Source organism: Fundulus heteroclitus, chromosome 21 (assembly GCF_011125445.2).
Source record: "Fundulus heteroclitus isolate FHET01 chromosome 21, MU-UCD_Fhet_4.1, whole genome shotgun sequence".
NCBI lineage: Eukaryota > Metazoa > Chordata > Actinopteri > Cyprinodontiformes > Fundulidae > Fundulus > Fundulus heteroclitus.
Genome location: NC_046381.1, coordinates 4,543,902 through 4,563,601, shown reverse-complemented (window position 1 = coordinate 4,563,601; position 19,700 = coordinate 4,543,902). Strand labels below are relative to the sequence as shown.

Sequence of the window (19,700 nt, the reverse complement as noted above, 5' to 3'; positions counted from 1 at the left end):
ATTAACAGCAGCGGTACCTTTAAGGTGAGTTAGCGTTGTAGTAGTTTTATTTATATTTTCACTGATAAACCATGGACTCATTAAAAGCTATAAAAACCAAGCCTTGAAGTATAGCCTCAAGACCCTGAAACACATTCAATAAGCTGATAACATACATGGCGATATAAACACTCCTGCAGATATGGCATAGCTCTGGCCGTCACACTAACTGAAAGACGAACAACAGTGACACCATGTGGAGAAGTGCAGAAACTGCAGGGTCATGTCTACTCGCCCCAGTTGATGTGAAATGAGTCAAGAGTGAAAACGAGGCTAAAGGGTGTGCAAACAACCGCGAGGCTAAGAGGAAATGTGTTGAGGTCAATTATATTTAGACAGGGTAGTCGGAGAGAGCGTGCCAAAATCTGAAAACGAGACCTTTAAACTGAGGTTTTATTTCATTATTTCTTTGTTTATCGTTGTGTGCAATGCAGGAGAGCAGATCCGTAAACGGAGATGTAAAGCTTCCTTCAGCTATGCGCCTCAGCATGAAGACGAGCTGGAGCTGAAAGTAGGAGATGTCATCGAGATCATCACAGAGGTGAGACTAATTTCTTTCTTTTTAACGATTTAAGCAACAAATCAAAAGAGAGGCCAGATAACGCCTTCAAGTAAATGTTAACCTCACCAAGGACTTTGTAAATCATACTTTAGAGTATTTCAAAGTAAAAGAAAAAAATCCTTGTGAAAACTCAACTGCAGCAAACGACGTAATCAAACACAATTAGGAGTTTTCTGAACTCTGCAGAGACTTTAACCGGAACCGTGTGCTTTGATCAGATTAGACTGATATTAATTGAGACTGATGGAGCAAACAGAGCATCTGTTTCTCTTCAAATGGCCCTATAGAGGGCTCTGTATACGAGGAGAAATAAATAAAGACTCATCACCAAAGATGAATCATCAAAACACCGGAAGAAACATGCAAAAAGGGTTTTATTTCTGTAATGTGACTAAAGGTTTTTACGTTGGTTTTTGAAGTGCTTTGAATAATTTCTGTCATGTTGGGTTTTTTTTTAAATAAAATGTTTCTGCTTTTATTTACAATGCTTAATCTGTTGAGCGATACATGTCTCATATCCTATCAGAGACAAAGTTCTTGGCTGAATGACAATAATTTGTCATGTAAATCTGTCTGTGGAATGAGTAATTTACTGTAACTATAATTGTACGTAAAGTTGAGGACCTGTGGCCACATGTGGCTCTTTAGCTCCTCCTCTGTGGCTCTTTTTAACCTCGGGCAAAACTAAAGAAATGACAAAGACTCCTGGAAAGGTGTCGAAACGTCTTCAGAAAGAACTAAACCAAAGTGCGGTTGCCTCCGATTTAAGCCTGTTCCCTGCTGGGATGTCCCGGATAACTGAGAATTTACACAGGCATCTCCTAAAGAATATTAAACATATTTTTACATCTAAAATGTGAAAACGGCATGTTCTATTATTTTTTTTCTCAGCGGGGTTTTTCAATGCTAATATTTACATAGCATTTCTATAATAGAACAGCATTAACCATACAAGCTGTTCTTTCTTCTTTTTCTGGAAATCTGAAAGGTTGTATTCAAGAAAAAGTTTTTGTTTATGCCTTCTTGTAAAGGTTTAACATTTTTCCTTTGTTATAAAGGTTCAATTTAGATTTGAATGTTTTAGTTCTTTAATTTAAAAGGTGGTATATAATGCTTTTGAGTGGTTAGTCGTGAAACTAGTTAGTCAAAAGTTCATGACCTTGTTTAGTAGCTCCACAGCAAACACTGTCAAAAATTGTAACAGAGAAATGATTAAATAATATAAAATTATTGAAAAATATGACCCAAACACAATTTAAAGACATCTACGCAACACCCGGACAGAATAAATTTAAATGTTTACCTCATAAAACTCAAAACAATGTAATCCATTCATAATAATAAAACTGCAAATATTTTTTTAGACTAAAAGAATCGGAACTGAGTATTTATTGTTTCGCAAGAATGCAAAACATGAGCAATAAACTTCTACTAAGTTAAGGCAGAGAAGAGGAAGGAGGGAGAGAAGAGGGACGCTTACCACCACGTCTCACTGGCACCAGTAGATGAATCATATCTTCCCGGTTTATGGAGCAACACTTTTTTTCTGTCTACACGTAGAATCGGACCGGCTGGAGCAATGTGCTGATCTGGAGGACCTTTTAATGTGTGAAGCTACTTTAGGAATAAACGCTTTAATTTTCACTGAACTAAGGGCCGGATATTTTTAACATCATGATGCAAATCCAGCCAGGAGCTCCCAGAGACATTCCTACTGGTTTCTATCAAGTCCCGCTAATGAGGACCCTGATGATGCTCATTAGACTAAACCTCCACCTCTTGTCTTGCTGGGTAAATAAATGATCAGCTGTAACTTATAATTTGCCTGTTCTGATGCAGCATTTAGGTTTTAACGCTAACTTCAGCCTGTACAAATAAATAGAAAATAAATTTAAAAAATTAAATAAACATTAAATCTGTAAGGTCAAATGGGAGCTTAATGCATCTTTTTTTATAGACGTGTACATCTAAATCTTTCATGAGATCCGGGTCTGAAGCCCTGCAAGCTTAAGTATAATTACGTGCCGGCTCCTAGAGACTTTCAAGTCCACATCAAAATGTATCTAAGGTCTAAAAAAGTGGACTTTGTATATGTCTCTTTTAACTATGAAACAATTTATACAGTAGTTGTTCATTACACCTGATAAGCTTGCTTTTTTTTTCAAAGGTTCATGTTTGTTTTACTGGTCTAGACACATTGTGTTTTATTAAGAATGATGGAATAAATTGCTCTCTGGATTATAAATGTCCTGCTGTAGAAAGTTTGTTTCCATGTAATTCTTGCCATGGCCACTAGATGTCCTCATCTTCTTTTTTTTTTACCCCCTGGGGTATTGTTTTAATTTTTAATTTTTTAATTTTTTTTTTTTTTTTACAGTGGAAATAAGCAAAATCGAAGCTTAAGTAAACCAAATAAATAAAACTCACATGTTTCAACTCAGAAAATTCTTTGGTTGTCAGGTCAGGTAATAAAATTTTCCACAGGAGTCGATTTTTAATTTGCAGATATAAAGGATGAGATGTTCATTTATTAGAATTTGATTTCCTGGACAAAATAGGAACAAAATATATGTCTATAATCTATCATACCTAACTTAAACTGAACACTGTCCTTATTGCCATGGTACATGTCTTTAAAGGGACTATCTGATGTTTTCACGCGAAAATTTGTCTTTTTGGGGAATGAAATGTAATAATGTCTAATGTTTTTATTCATAATATTTGCATTATTATAGTCAGTATTTATATTTAATTTTTGTATTACTTTTTTACATTTATTTATTTATCTATTGAGTCATTGTAGATGCAAAGAACTATTTGCATGCCTTAATATTAGGAAGTGTTGTTGGTCATTGCTATCGTTGCAGCAACAATGTCATTATGGTAACACATCTTGACGTCTATGTGGTCCTCCTTATCGATGGAAGTAAAAAACGTGAACCTTAAAGCAGTTTAGCGACTTGATGCCAAAGTTTCTGATTAGGTTTGAATGTCTCAGACTTGATTCTCTCGGTTTCTCTTCGTCTTGCGTTTAGGTGGAGGAGGGATGGTGGGAAGGGGTTCTTAATGGGAAGATTGGAATGTTTCCCTCCAATTTCACCAAAGAGATCCTGGCTGATTTGGACGCCGCCTCCCTGGAAGCTCCCAGCTCACTGGAGGAGGGCCGCTGCAGCCGCACTAGTGAGTCTCAGAAAACATGCAGCCCGGGGCGCTTTTAACACGGAACTTAGAGTATAAATGGCTGTGTTTGTCTGCATGTGTTCAGGTAAAGACAGCCCCGGCAGTGAGAGTGATGGAGGAGACAGTCGGTCAGAATCTGGGTCAGAAGTCCAACCTAAGAAGGTAAACAGTCCCGTATTTTAGCAGGTCAAAATTTATTAAAGAATTATTTATACACTAGCTATATATATATATATATATATATATATATATATATATATATATATATATATATATATATATATATATATATATATAAGTATTAAGTATTTTTTTTCTGTAAAATTAATACTTTTATTCTGCACCACGCTAGACCTTCTGTGGCTGTATTATTTTTTTATTTATTTTTTTACTGTTTTGATTAAAAAAAAGTTGTAGCTATAACCTTTACGGTTTTGGACACAGCTGCTCGGCTACAGAAAGCCATTGCATGAATCTCTCTATACATTGTTCTTGAGCTAATGTGAATTATACACCTGTGGGAGTGACAAAACACCTGGATTCAAAGATTTGTAGGGGGTGACCAATTGCTTTAAAAAAAATGTTGTGTTTTTCTTTGGAGGGATTATAGGTCATAAAGCTATAGTGAATTTATATCACATTCTAAACAGTCAGCAACAAAATGAGACAGTTTTCTGTGATCCATACCAGAAAAATCACTAAATAAAAGGATAGTTGAAAACACTTATATATAGAAAACACAAATGGACATAGTGTATAATAGAAGTGGAATAATGAGAAGTGCACGAAGCAGAAGGCTGGTGGATCTGCTTTTGATGCTGCAGTTTAGACAACTGAACTTTAAGGAGAGTCTCCGGCAATGTTCAGAGTCCGGCCCTGAAATAAAGGCTAGACGAAGGTAAGGATACTCTACTCATCCATTTAGCTCCTCTGACTATCGTCTGCTGGGCCCTCTTGTCCGCCGTATTGGAGCTAGAGCATCACCGGGATGCAGTGCATCAGAGTGTTGTGAGGATGCTGGTATAAAGTGCTTTTCTCTGTCCAGCCAGTTTTGTGATCCAAGTGATGTTCCTCGTCCAGGGACGGTCAGCAGAAATCTCTCTTCGACGTATGGTTGCTGATGCTTAGAGGTTTAAGCTCAGGTCGTGACATCTGAAACTGGATCATTATCTCCTTCATTTTGTTCTGGTGGTACATCAGGTTGCTGCAAAGAGGGAACTAAAAGTAGGTCAAATTTTCCTGAAAGGAGTGTATTTGTCCTTGATTTGAGCAGGTTAACAAGATTATCTACCAATGGAGTGAGTGTGTGTACCCCTAAAATAAGAGAATTGTATATACTGCACTTGAAATAAGATGATAGAGATGAGTTCTTCCTATTTTAAGTGCAAAAATCATATTCCATTGGCAGATTATCTTACTTACCTACTCAAATCAAGGGCAAATACACTCATTTTAAGAAAATTCTGCTTTCTTTTAGTTCCCTTTTTGCAGTGTAGCACCGGCCCTCTAGCTTTTAGGCATTTATCTCTGTACCCTGATTCAGTATCGTTGTATTATCCTCAAATTCATTGATCAGGTTTTGTTTGTAAGCGCAGCAGTGGGCTGAGCACACACCCTTGAGGGTTCCCAACACTCATACTTACATATATATGGACTGACTGGGGTCTCAGTCATGAAACTCAGACTCAGGTCAAAAAGAAGAAATCCAAAGCCAAGCACACAATGCGTTGCAAAATGTTCGTACCTCTCGAACTTTTTCACATTTCACCATAACACAGCTACAAACTTTAATGTGTTTTTACCCCTAAAAATAAACAGTATGTCCAGTTGCCTTCAGCAGCCCCCTAATTTGTCTTTTTCATTGAACATTTTTATCATTAACTTCATATATTTGTTGCTTTTCTAAAAGCACAATTGAGTCGACTTCTTTAAACTTCCTTCCAGATCCAGGGGGTTGGCTTCGGTAACATCTTCAAAGACCAGCCCATTAAGCTCAGACCACGCTCCATTGATCTAGACTCAGAGAAGGTAAGTCGCACGCAACGTTATTTCTTCCTCTCCCATCAGAGGATATCCCATTGACTCACCGTCGTTTCCTTAAGCCACGTCATCACCGGACGTTGTGAGCTTTCATGTTGAACAAAGGCTATAGAATGTTTCTGTTTAACAACCGAAGCTATTTTAAAAAAACATGAATATGTCTCTTCTAATATGTTTTACATATTTTTGATAACTCAATGTAGGGGAGTCTTACATTTAGCGCCTCCCTGTTCTCTGTCACAGTTTCACAGCACAGGAAGTGGTTTTAAGTTAACTAACACACACACACACACACACACACACACACACACACACACACACACACACACACACACACACACACACACACACACACCCTGCAGGGATTTCAGAAGCAAAGCAGAAGTGAGAGCTCTGCAGAGCAGACTTGGGGCGAAAGAGAGCGCGAGCGAGAGGAGGGGAAATAATACAGCTTTTTACTCTGCTCTACATATTCACATGTTCTCCTGCTGCCTTTGCACTGATGCAGCAAAGCTCCGACTTTAACCGAACCAGAACCGACGGTAGGCTTCGGCTTTTTCTGCCTCTTCTCCTCCTTCTCCCGTTCTTTCCTCACCTTTTTTTTTATGTGTTTCGCACCATGTCTGCCTTTATTGTACCTTGCTTTTTTTCCTTCTTAAGAATGATCAGCGTTAGAGAGCTGAGAAGTTGGCATGGCAGTATCACATTTCTTGTCCTTGGAAGGTTGTGTAAATATGTTTGATTTAGGATGAAAATGAAAGAAGAGCACACACTGAATAAGCAACTTTTCCGTTCTGCACAGACAGCATTTCTGGAAGGAAGATAGTAAAAAATTTACAAGCTAGGATAAAAGCAAACGTAAAAAAAATAGTTTTTTTTTAAAACAATTTTATTTAACGTTAATGTAATTTATTTGAAGTAGTATATTCAGGAAGATAAACATTTTATGAGTTGATTGCAATTTTATATCACTATGCAATTATCTTTTGCCTGTAAATGTGAAACCCGACATGATTCTTGGTCACAAAAACTCATGTTTTCACTTCTAATAAAACAGATTGGCTTAGATTTTCGTGCTTTTTACCAGCTTGCTCGTCCAAATTTCACATCACAGATAAAAAGTTATATAGTTACAGTTTGGGTTAAACAAGCATTTATTATTTGTAAACTTGGATATTTACGCGACCAAAAAACAAACTTAAAAAGCCCAAAAGTCTTATTAAACTTTTGTCCTTCTTCTTCTTCTCTAGTTCAATTTAAAATAGAAAACATGCCACACACAAAAAAAGAGAGAAACCATTACGTCTAAGTCAGCAAGAAGCGTACAAGAAGAAAACCCATGAATGAAGTCAGCTTTTTAAAAGGAAAAGACTGGTCCCCAGAAGCTAGTACTGGTCATCAGAGCTTCCTGTGGTTCAGATGTGTCTGAAGGATGTCTGTGCGCCTGTCCCGCTGAGTGGGCGGCTGGTGTGTTACTTTACAGTGAGACGAGTATTTCTTCACCCTAATGAGGCGACGGAGGAGGTGATGTGAGGTGGGGGAGCGTCTCCATCTGGCTGAGTCTCTTGGCGCTGCGGTAACTTTGTGCAACTCAGCTGAAAGGTCAGCTCAGCCTGATGGTTGAGATTTAGCTGCTCCCCTTAAAGAGTAAATGTCACATTCAAATGCCATAAAACCCATAAGTGTTTAAAATATGGACCAAAATACATCATAATCAACCTTTCCATTGTTGGTCAAGGCAGGTAAATAATCTAAAAAGCACAACTAAAAAGACTGGTTAGCCACGTCTTTCTTAAAAACAGGAAGTGAGTACTATATATGGAAGATGAATCAATCTTTTTTTAGACAAAAAAAATGCCATTTCTTAACTGGAATATGTGAAATTGATGCATGACTGGTGTTATGCAACACAGAATAAGGATGGAGCGAGCACTCTTGCTATGAAGACCAACTATGCGGGAAATGTGGTTGAACTCCATGTAAATAAACAGATAAAGAGGGCCAATTTCTCCTCACCTACCAAAAACAGTCTCTCAAGGTTGGAAAGACATCTCGTCCCAAGGATTGTGAAATTGGGATCTTGGATTTAAGAGAAGGAACAAACCAAACATGTGGAAAAGACACAAAACAGTTCAAGCTATTGCTAGGACAGACAACTCGAGCAGGCTCTGTTGTTTGCTCTCTTTGACTTTTTAATTTATCCTCTTTCAGTAGAAAACATTTACAGATCCCATTAAACCAATACCTGCTCTATTGAAATTATCTACGTGGAAAGTTAGCAATGATAATGAGCTGTAGCTGGGACTTTTTTTCCTCAGTGTCTGAGCCAAATGAATGAGGATATTTGACAGTAGCTACACTCTGATTATATATATCAGTATTTTAGGTTCCCTTTCAACCATCATTGGTAATGTGTTGCATGACCAAACAACAGGTTGTTAAGGGGAAAATAACTGTAGATGGAGTTTTTTTTTTTGTCAGAAGGACGATATTGTATCTAAACCATAAATAAAATGTAGCCTGATTATGGGGAAAAAAGTTACCTTTGCAGAGTCACTGCATGACCTATGGAAAGACGGCTCTTCTAGAGACACGGTTGCTGGAAAGGAACCTGTTGATGCATCCCTGGTGCACATCAGTGTAACAATGGTGGTCAGGAGTGGAGCAGAAGTTACAACTTCTGTCAACAAGGCATCATTCATCACTGGGGGGAATTACAGGCAAACATGGCTCCATAGGAGTGGTTTGTTAAGTACCACCCTCAGACGTACGGAGTCATTTCCCCCTTACTCATATTTCAACTGGAGACTTTGTCACTCGTTTTGTCTTGGGTGAATATTGTGTTTTGTATTGATGCTTTAGTTCAACTGTTTTCAGCCACTCTCTGGACTGGCTTGTGCTCAATTCAACTGAGTGTATGTATATAGCACTAAGGACACATGCCGTCTCTAAACACTTTATAATATAAAAAAAAGTTATTAATTTGGTCATACGTACAGTTCATAAGTCCTCACATCCCAGTAGATTTATGTCATTGACATGGATATACAGTAACTGTTGTGAGACACAAGCCTGAAGACAACTGAATTGAAAGAGCTGTATAAATATAACTAGATACGCTATTCAATTTGTGAAGTTACTCGTCAGTGTGCTTTCTGGTGTCAGATATTTGTTTGTTGCGTCTCAAAGTGAAACCGATAGCAAATCAGCTGAGGTTACAGTCAGGGGAAGTCACACCTGGAAACATATTCATACGGAACCGTTTTAAAAAGCCCTAAAACTCGTAAGTATAATGTGGGATAAAAGTGGAAAGTAATGGTATTCGCTACATTTATGGAAACCATGTGTGGTGATACATATGTTCTCTCACAAATCTGTCTATTAAACATCTGCTTTGTATTTTCATATACAGTTCTTCTCTTTGTGATGCAAGCTCAAGCCATTGACTTACAAGAAAGTAATCCCTTTAATTCAGTTCAGTCTATCTATTTACAACACAATTCACATTGAGGCACTTTACTAATTCAATTCTATTAAATCATACAGACAGATCAGCTAAAATGTGTTTTTTGTTATCTAAGATGCCCGCAGATTGCATCGAGTCATTGACTTGCAGGATTCACTCCTCCTGCAAGAGTGCAGTCATTGACTTGCAGCAATCCCTGCAAGTCAGTGGGGAGTGGGGAGGAAAACTCCCTTCAACAGTGCAATGACCTGATTGGGGGACCTGAAAAATATAACACACCAGGAGTGAGATTTAATAACTTTAGTTAACTGGTAGGAGGCATGTACCACTCTGACAGGAACTACTGAGAAGGAAGAGGACAGGTTATTGGCTGCAGCTGGGCCAAAGGATAACAAACCACTAACATTCTCAGAATGCAGACAGGGCTCTTGGTTCTGTAATGTGGTTCCTTATTCTCATGGGGACATCAGCGGGAAGCATTGCAGCCTGCAGTGACGGCTCTGTTGGCTCGGGCTTGGATAAGTGGAGCGCTGGCTATGCTGAGGGCAGCATTAGATTTGCTGAGACCAGCGTGTCCCTGAGATTGGTATCATGGACACGCTGCATGCACAGGGGATCAGAGATCGGCAGGGACATCCGAGAGTTCTGCAAGGCTCTTTGGGTTGGGTAGAAGTTTGACAAGGGCAACATAAGGCAGGGAAAAACTTACAAGCAATCAGGCGTGAGAAGGCTAGACATCTACTGGCAAAGTCTTTCAACAATCTGGCATCGTCCTGCAGTCTGCAGCAGACTTGTGAAGAGCAGGAAACAGGTGTGTGAAATAAGCGTGACTGCAGCTTGCAGATACGGAGCAAGAGGTGATTACGGCTGAGCAGAAAAAGGTGACGCAGAATGCAGAAAGTAGACAGGAGCCTAACAGGAAGGACAAAAAGAAAGAAAAACCAGGCTCAGTGTGAACGGCCATCTGCCACGATCGCCTGGGGTTTGAGAAGACAGAGCAAAGACAGAAAAGAGCACAGAAGCACTGATCTAGGAGTTCTTTCTATGAGAGAGAAAACTAAAAGGTTAATGACAGAAGTAGCTCCTTAGCGGCTTCATCTAGGAGAGAAACACACGTGAGACGATACGCTCTGAGCCAGTTTTCAAGTCTAGAGGATGAAAGGGAGCACATACAGTTGGTCGCAGTAAAAGGTCAGCCAGGAGTTATGTCTAGGAGAGAGACAGGGTTAACCACTGAGAGAAAGGGCCAAATGCATCATCCATAGTGGGGAACATGAAGTTGTTAAACAGCAGGAGCTCAGGATGTCCTCCAGGATGGGGTCACAGTTAAATAGAACACCAGGCCAGATATAGCTGCTATGGAGAGAAAAAATAGAGAGAACATAAAGTTAAAAGTTTAATTCTAGGGTTTACAAAAATTCAATATCCTGTAACAGATTCTGAAATCATTTTAATTGAACCCCAATAAAACACACACACACACAAAAGATCCCACTCTGTCCTTATTTATTACATAAAGATGAAGCCAAGTTGAAAAAAACTTTATTAAAAACTAAGTACACTTTGAAATTCTTCATTGTTGTAGAGTATTCGGACACAGTCAAGGCACTTCCTCCTGTTCTTCTTTCAAAGATGAAATTGCGGATTCTTAAAAAAACAGATGTGAAAGCAGCAGCTACTTGTGCGTCCACCGGCGCTGTCATGTTTATGTTGGTTCGGCTGTGGGCTTGGCAGCTCTTGCTTTCATCACAGCTATATGTCCCTCCTTAAACCACAATACTGCAACGTGATTGGCCCGAACCGTTTATGGTTCGATCACAAACGGGTGAAACGGGAGCGGTGTAAGATGGATTCTTGTATGTTTGTGAGACTGCTAGAGTTCGGCTTTGAGGCAAGATGACAAAACCACCACAACAGAACTAAAAAGAGTGTTTTAATCGGGTCCACACACTTTTAGTTCAGCTCTCTTGGAACAGGTTTGGATCAGTGATCAGTGAGTTCCTATAGTGTTTTTTCGTGTTGCTATTGTTATAAAATACATAATCATTCGATTAACTAACAAATTTGCAGGTTCTCATTCAACCATTAACACTGAAAATTATCGATGGGATCAAAGCGTTATAACTTTATTTACTTAGAAATTTAAAGTTCGACATAAAGGAATTTGTTTGACACTAAATTTACCCGCGCTCACCCTTTGAGAGCAGCAGTTCATCAAGCCCACGTGCTTCTCACATTTTGAGGACCCTGGAACAGGAAATGTTTCGACTAGACCTGTGGTTCCGCCGGGACATTTTGAAGGCACCAGGAGAAAATCATCCCCGCTAATGTTGTTGGCCTTTTGCTTGTTGAAAGGACCGGCACCCTAGATTTTCAGACTGGAAAATAAACTATTGTATTAGTAAAGTAAAAAAAAAAAAAAAAAAAAAAAAACAGGAACAGAGTGTTAATATGTTCCTAACTTAGGGTGCTGAATACAAACCACCTCAAAGCCAGATATAGAAATCTGTCTCAAGCAAGTCATTTCAGTAAAACTTTTTGTGTTGTGCTTTTGTAGTTTTTTTTTTGTATTTTATTAACATAAACACTTTGCCGAAATCTAACAACTTTCAATAGAAATATGGAGCCGAAATATTGACCTGCAGTTCCTGTAGGTCAATGGTCAAGTCAGAGGTTAGTCTGTTCACTACTGTGAATGAGGGACATCCTTTTTCTGTCCTATAAAATACTGTTTACGGATATTTTAAGGTTTAAGAATGATTGGGGCAGGCTGCTGCTTTTTTTGTACTTAAGATCAATGCAGATACTTGTACACCAGCCCATCATTACGTCATTGCCTTCAAGAGTCTGTTCTCCCGGCGCTTCTGCGTCGTGGGAACTAAGACACGGACGCGTTACAGGAATCTCGCATCAAGAAAGCAAAATGCAGGACGTCCTTCCTGCTGCAGCAGCAACAAAAGATGTTCCCCCTGCTGAGAACAGTGTCCTACTTTAACTCTGCTGCCAGCTCCTCCTATCGCTATCTGCTACCACCGCCAAGGACGAACACAATCTGCAGCGTATATCGTTCAGGCTGCAGGGACAGTGATTGGCTGCGAAACCGCCGTCCCACTGCCAGGACAGCAAGGTGACCCCTCCTATCCCAAACATCAGACTGTAGGAAGCTCAGGTACAAAACCTGACACAATAAGCCTGCTTTTTATTTTTTTTACCAGCAGACAACAGCATGTACAAGGCCAGAGGAAAATACTGACACTGGCACTATCCCTGAGCCCCACAATATGAAGCTGGGTTACATTAATGTATTATAATGACAGCAGTGGTATGAAAAGGAACATTTCCACACTTCTTTCAGGGTCCAGATATTGCTCCTTTTTTCACTGAATAATTCTATTGCTTTTCTAATTTATGCCTTTAAAAAAAGAAAATATTATTACCACACATTCAAACTGCCTTTGATAAGTCTGAATGTGTGGAAAGGTCTTTCTGCTTTCCCTTATGGTGCAGCTCGTCATTTTAAAAAGAACTAAAAAGGAAGAACTAAACACCTCTATAAATACTATATTGCACAATACAACCACCTGGTAATACTTTTCTCTAGGTTCCATATTTGTATTGAAAGCTGTTAGATTTTAGCATGTAATGCTGGACCCAGACAGGAGACCCGAAATTCAAGTAAAACACAGTGTTAAGTTTAGAAGGTTTATTAAATATGAGCAGAGGCGTCAGACAGGATGGCCGAGACTAGACCCGAGTCCAGGGGGACAGGCTTGGGTCACGGCTGAGCAGAGAAAAGGGACAAATCCAGGGGCTAGGCAAGGGCTCATTGGTCGTGGGACAAATCCAGGAAAAGGGCAGGTAAGGGAGTGAAATCCAAAAAATGAGAACAAGATCTTGGTGTGGTAAACAGGTAAAAAGGAACGCTGGACACCTACTTTGAAAGACTTTAGATAATCCGGCGCTGGCCAGCTGTCTGCGGAGAGTTTGTAAAGACCCAGAAACAGGTGTTTGCTGTGGTTCTGACTGCAGCAGCGCAGGAAGGCGTGGCAGACAGCAGACAGGTCGAGATCGCGGCAGTCCATCCGTCTGAAGCCTGACCTCTGCAGAAACATCCGCGGTATGAACCGGGTTTCTGCTATGTCGGGCACAGTGCCGCGACTTTGCACAGACCAGCTTAAACCACTGTCCAAAAAAGCTTTTTTTTTAATCTCTTATCTACATATAGTCATCTTTTCTTCATCATTTATGACATACTTTATCTCTATATACCTAATCTTATATTCTTGACCTTGACATTAATTTATTTCTTGTTTTTCTTCTTATGATTACTGTAAATTCCTAAATTATTTTAGCAAAAAAAACCCTACTAATTATCAAAGACAACTAGAATAAAAAAAATAAAGTTAATAACTCACAGAAATACTTTTTTTTAAATAGATTTAACAACACTTTAGTTCTTTTTTTCAGAATAAAAGCACAGACAGGCCTACCAACCACTGAAAACAGTGAAATAGTTCACAGGTGAAAATGTGAACGTTTAACTGGGCCTTTCCACTTGTCACCCCTGGCCTTGGAAAGTCTCCCACATTGATCCTGGGTGTTTTTTTTTTTTGACTCCTATCAGTATGCGATACTCACTCCCCTCCCCGCTGCAGCGATGCCTCAGAGCTCGCACCTCCACATGCGTCTCATTAGGGAGGGAATGAGGAAGGGAGGGATGCAGAGAGGGAGGGAGGGAGGGAGGGAGGAAGTGTTGACGGGAGAGGTCGAGCCGAACAGAGCCGTGTGTGTGCCCGGACAGACTGCGTGCTGTGAATGTGTGTGTTTTCCTGGGGAAGAGCCACCCTGGTTCCACAAACACCAGCGAGGGATCCACTCCAGCTGGGAAACAACGGCCGCTTTAACGGTAGACTCTCGCATCGCCGCGTCGGCCGCCGGGTTTCTGTGCCGCGTCTATTCATAGGATGAATAAGAGTTTATGAGAGAAGCTTCGCACAGTAACTGCATTTGTGTTTTGATGCTTATAGATTTAAGCTCTTTCATACTAAAGGTTGAGGTGGGCGGAGGTGTGCTTTAAGTGTGAAGGATCTTTTTGTAAGTCGCATTTAAGATCTGCAAACGTGGAGGACAGTTGCAGACGAGGCAAAAGAAGTCATCCTAACTTCTGCTTTTCTAGGAATTGCAGAAAGCAACTTGCCGGACGTTACATTACAGCTTTGAAAGCAGCACTGATAAAGTTGGCGGACCAAAGGTATTAACTCAAGGTCCACAGAAGTGAAATGCATCTAACAGGTTTATCTGTGCAGCCATAGGAAGGAAGAAAGGATCTGTTGGGCGGTGTTTAAAGGTTTCTGGTCACAACTGTGGCCATTCATAGGTTAGCCGTGACATTAATGCTGACACAAGCTTTGTTCTCTTGTTTTTCTAAGTCTGAGATTCCTTACTAGAGATGACGCACCTCTTAATATGTGATATTTAATCGTTTTTTTTAATATAAAAAAGTAATTCTGTCTTTTTCTAGCCAAATAATTACAATCTTAACTGAGGCTTAACAGCAAAAGGTAGAATATGTGACAGAAGTAATATTGCCGTTAACCATTTGCAAGCTGTAAAACGTTAAATATTTACATTTATCATGCTAACAACAACATTATCCTTGTATATTAAATAAACACTAATTCTATGGTTTTCTATAAGATACTTTTGGTAATACAAAGAGCAGTACTATCTTTTCATAGCCCTGTACCTAAAACTGTCTTTTTGAACTAGTAAAAATGACAAAACTGAAATAACAAGCGACTTTCTTAAACGTCTGTTGTGTCAGACATGGTTTTGTGCCCTTTAAATTTATTTTATTGCTAGTCAGTAAAAATTGTTCTTTATATAGCATCTTTCAAAATATAAATCACAGAGCACTTCACAAACAAGAGGTCAACATGCACAAGACAGAGGCAGATTTAAAAAGATGCTTTTTTTAGTTGTGCTATAAGAGAAACCACCAAGTCTACTGATCGCAGAGATCGAGGAAGAGCGTCTTTGAGTCTTTAGTTTTGAGTTTTCTATGGGGGACAATCAGCAGGTCTTGATCACAGGACCTAAGTGGCTCTAATAGAGGTTATGGGATGTAATAGTTCAGAGATGTACGCTGGTGTATGTCCATGCAGTGTTCTCCCGGTTAAAATTAGGATCTTTATTCACTCGATAATAAAATGGGAGACAATGAAGCTGCGTTAGCAGTGGAGTCACATGACTAAATTTTGAAGATCTAGTCAGGAGTCTAGCAGCAGCATTTTGTACAGACTGCACCCGCTCTATGGAGGTTTTGGTAAGACGGTGTAAAGCGCATTGCAGAAATCCTGGCAAGACGAAACAAAAGCACAAATTAAAGTTTCCAACTCAGGACGAGAGACAATGGAGCTAAGTTTGAAAATGTTTTGCAGATGGTAGAAACAGCAGCAAACCAGATTTGACATGATTTTCAATCGTAAAGTCTGACTCAACGCTTATCCCAAGGTCCATATGTTTTTGCAAATTGCTCCAAACTTCCTAAAAGAGCAACGTTATCTTTTTCTGAGTCAAATAACATTGCAAAATGTTGTATTTTTTTAATTAATATTTATGTTTATTATATTTATTTATGTTTATCATACAATACTTATATTAAATTTAATAATTCTGTACTAAAACTAAATTTTGTCATGTAAAGTCTAGCAAAAATATTATGGGTGTTGTTGTATGTAATCAGCCTTTCGTTACGCAATAAACTGACAATATGCTTCAAAATTATTTAAATTACAGCTGACTTTTTAAAAGGCAGATGTAGGATGTCTGGGTTTCTCTCCTGGGCCCGTAGGCCCTGCGGCCTGATTTAGGATTAGTGGAAGACTGTTAGTTGATAGTTGGATGTGGAAATACATCTCAAAGTTACTAAAAACAAATAGAATAGGATCAAATCATACAGAGGAAGTAAAAGCAAACAAACGAGAGTCTGGAAGGTCTGATACCGCCTCATTACTGCTTTTCTGCCAAGTCACAGCTGCCTAAACTTGCACCACAACACTAACAACACATTCTGCAGACAGGGTGATACTGCAGCGAGCACAGGAAGTGTCAACCCACCTCAGTCTGCTGGTGCCGGTGCTGTGTTCTGAGTTCGTCTTAAACTAACGCTTTCCTGTCATCTGTCTCTGTTTCTCAGGTCAACGAGGGCAAAAGTGGGAGCGTAGCAGCCGAAAGCATGAAGACTGAACCTGACGCCAAAGCTAAAGGTGAGAGGTTCCTGTTGAGGCAAAAATTCTCCAAGACGTCTTAAACTTGCCGTGTATGGAATCATTTTAGCGAACACATTTCTTTATCGCTTCCTCTCTTTGTAGTGCGGGTTTCCTTTCATTCTGATCGACTATTGTTTCTTATAATCATCCCCGCTAATGTTGTTGGCCTTTTGCTTGTTGAAAGGACCGGCACCCTAGATTTTCAGACTGGAAAATAAACTATTGTATTAGTAAAGTAAAAAATAAAAAAAACAGGAACAGAGTGTTAATATGTTCCTAACTTAGGGAGCTGAATACAAATCACCTCAAAGCCAGATATAGAAATCTGTCTCAAGCGGATTATTTCAGTAAACCTTTTTGTGTTGTGCTTTTGTAGTTATTTTTGTGTTTTATTAACATAAACACTTTGCTGAAATCTAACAGCTTTCAATAGAAATATGAAACCTAGAGAAAAGTATAACCAGGTGGTTGTATTGTGCAATATAGTATTTATAGAGGTGTTTAGTTCTTCCTTTTTAGTTCTTTTTAAAGTGACGAGCTGCACCGTAAGAGAAAGCAGAAAGACTTTCCCACACATTCAGACTTCTCAAAGGCAGTTTGAATGTGTGGTAATAATATTTTCTTTTTTTAAAGGCATAACGTAGAAAAGCAATAGAATTATTCAGTGCAAAATGGAGCAAAATTTTACGTAACATTTTATGCCCAAGCATTTAATCCCGTTTTCGTTCGACAAATAATTATGTGTATTAAAAACTCTGCAGTCATTGTTTGGAGTTTCATTTTATTCTATCTTTTTATACTTTGTTTAAATGATTTTTCTATTGGCTAGAGTTTAGTTGCTCCTTTATGTGATCAACTGGTCTGATTGATGGTGTTTATCTAAGTCTTTGAAGCCTTAGCAGTTTTTTTCTTTACGTCTAATAATCACCAGAATATATTTAATGCAACTTGCAGCTTTGTAAACGTGTTTGGATAGTAAAATGTAAAACTGTTACTACACCTTCATTTTTTTACGTGTCCTGTCTGACAGTGTAGCACTCAGAATTGTTGTCTTACCCCAACAGATTTACTTTCACAAGTGGAGACTTACTGCTTTCGCTATAGTGCCCTGCTTGATTTATTTGTTGTAAAAAACTTTTGCATCGGATATTGTTTTGGGATTATTTAAAATTCAATAGACACAGAAATGGAAAGGAAAAGAGAAAGAAATGAAGATAAAATGGAAATAAAGGGAGAAAATGTGACAAAAATAGAGGAGAGGAAAAGGAAAGAGCAAGATGACATCCTCGGAGTCTGCTTCTACACGTGCAAAAAGAGATATAGAAAGAACAGCAAAACTAACCGATAAAGTATTACAGGTACAAACAACCAACACCTTCATAACATCACTATGTAGTATTATTAAATACAAGATGTATAAAGTGAAACCTAAAGATAATAATAGTATAAGTATCTGAATCCAAGCACCAAGACCCGTACCTCAGAGCGACGTGGCAGACGCCAGGGGAACTAAAACCCCAGACACCCAAAAGGGCCCCCAGAGCAAAGGGGCCCAAGAGGGACCAATACAGGGATAGCTGCCCCCCCGTCAGAGAGGAGCAGAGGAGAGCCCCAGGAAAACTCCTATTAGGCACAGTGCCGGAGCCCCAGCGATGAGCCTGCGGGCTCCGCCAGCAGCCAGTTATGCCGGAGCGGATCCAGCCATGGACCCAGAGACCCGAGGCACAGGGGCACACCACTCCCAGCAGAGCCCCGACAGAGCCAGGGGGTCCAGACTCCATGAAGCAGCCACCAGGAGTGAGCCAACACACCCCCAAGCACCCAGACCTGTACACAGAGAACCACCAACGCACCAGCGGGAGGCTGATGGGGGGGCATGGGCTCCACACTTAGGGAAGACCAACGATGCCCCAGGAGATGGGGTGGGGGGCAGCCCATAATCCAACACAAAACCCACCCAGAGCCCTCAGCATCTCACCATATGGAGGACCATGTGCAGTTTTACGTTTGAAGTTAGAGGGAGACAAGTCCCCCTCACGCCGCGTGTCATCAAAATTTTATAAATGAAAGTGTCTAAGTTGTACAATAAAAGAGGGAGGCGTCCGGGGATGTGGAGGGAAGGATTGGGGAGCAAAATGCCCCTTCCCAGGGAGCAGCTCCCCCGCTGACTGCAAAAGGCACCCTGTTCTCCAAAATCCACCCAAAGCCACAAAACTGTGCGGGACCCACGGCTAGAGACAAGCGGCGAAACCTGAGAACCAACCACAAACCGGAACCGACACCCCAACTCTTCCCGGACCAAACCGACCCCCCGACCCCCACAGGAGAGCCCACACAACCAGGACCTGAACCCACCAAAAAATAAATAAATCATATACTACAAAAACTGGATCTAGATCTGTTTTTTACAAACATTTATAAGAGCATACAGTTTTACCAGTACATAGATGTAAATGGGAGCTACGTAGCAAGTCGGAAAGCTAGACCCAAATCTGGTCCTCAGGACCCACTGTCTGGGATGTTTTAGATCTGACTCTGCTCGATGACACCTGGATCAAATGACTGCGTGAGCTCCTCAGAGGCCTTCTAGGGCTCCAGATTCCTGTTAATCATCTATTTATTTAAGTTTAGGTGTGTGGAAGCACAGAAATACTTGTGAATGTGTTTACACACACATTCACACCCTGACAGTGGTGAACTCTTTATAGAGAAGCGAGGCTGCCATACGTCAGCGCCACCAGATGCTGATGTATGGCAGCGCCCCGTGGCAATGATATTTTTGGTGTGTATTGATGTTTTCACTTCATAAGATTGAATATTTGCTACTGGTCTACAAATGTTTTTATGTTTTCGTGATGTAAAGCACTTTGAACTGCCTTGCTGCTGAAATGTGCCATACAAATAAACTTGACTTGTTAGTCTGCAAACGACTTGGGGTTCAATCTCCAGCCAGAAAGCACTTTACAGACAACCAGAGCTGCAATGTAAGGCATATTCATGTTTAAGAGTGGCCCAGTCAAAGTCCAGATCTAAATAAAGAAATATGTTCACAGATGCTCTACAGGCACACTTTTGTTCCTAATATATTCCTCATATTTGGGAGTTTATGTTCTTTTCTCAGAAGAAATTCAAATAAAACAAC

At 39.9% G+C, this 19,700-nt stretch overlaps 1 protein-coding gene across 3 annotated transcripts in view; it reads left to right on the top strand.

Moving 5' to 3' along the window:
• sh3kbp1 (SH3-domain kinase binding protein 1) overlaps positions 1-19,700 on the top strand; it is a 67,396-nt gene that overhangs the window by 35,372 nt on the left and 12,324 nt on the right. For all 3 annotated transcript variants that reach the window (XM_036125089.1, XM_036125088.1, XM_036125087.1), the window contains exons 4-8: positions 474-580; positions 3,637-3,781; positions 3,867-3,943; positions 5,726-5,809; positions 16,486-16,555. In XM_036125089.1, coding sequence (XP_035980982.1) covers positions 474-580; positions 3,637-3,781; positions 3,867-3,943; positions 5,726-5,809; positions 16,486-16,555 — 483 coding nt within the window. The remainder of the gene's footprint in view (positions 1-473; positions 581-3,636; positions 3,782-3,866; positions 3,944-5,725; positions 5,810-16,485; positions 16,556-19,700) is intronic.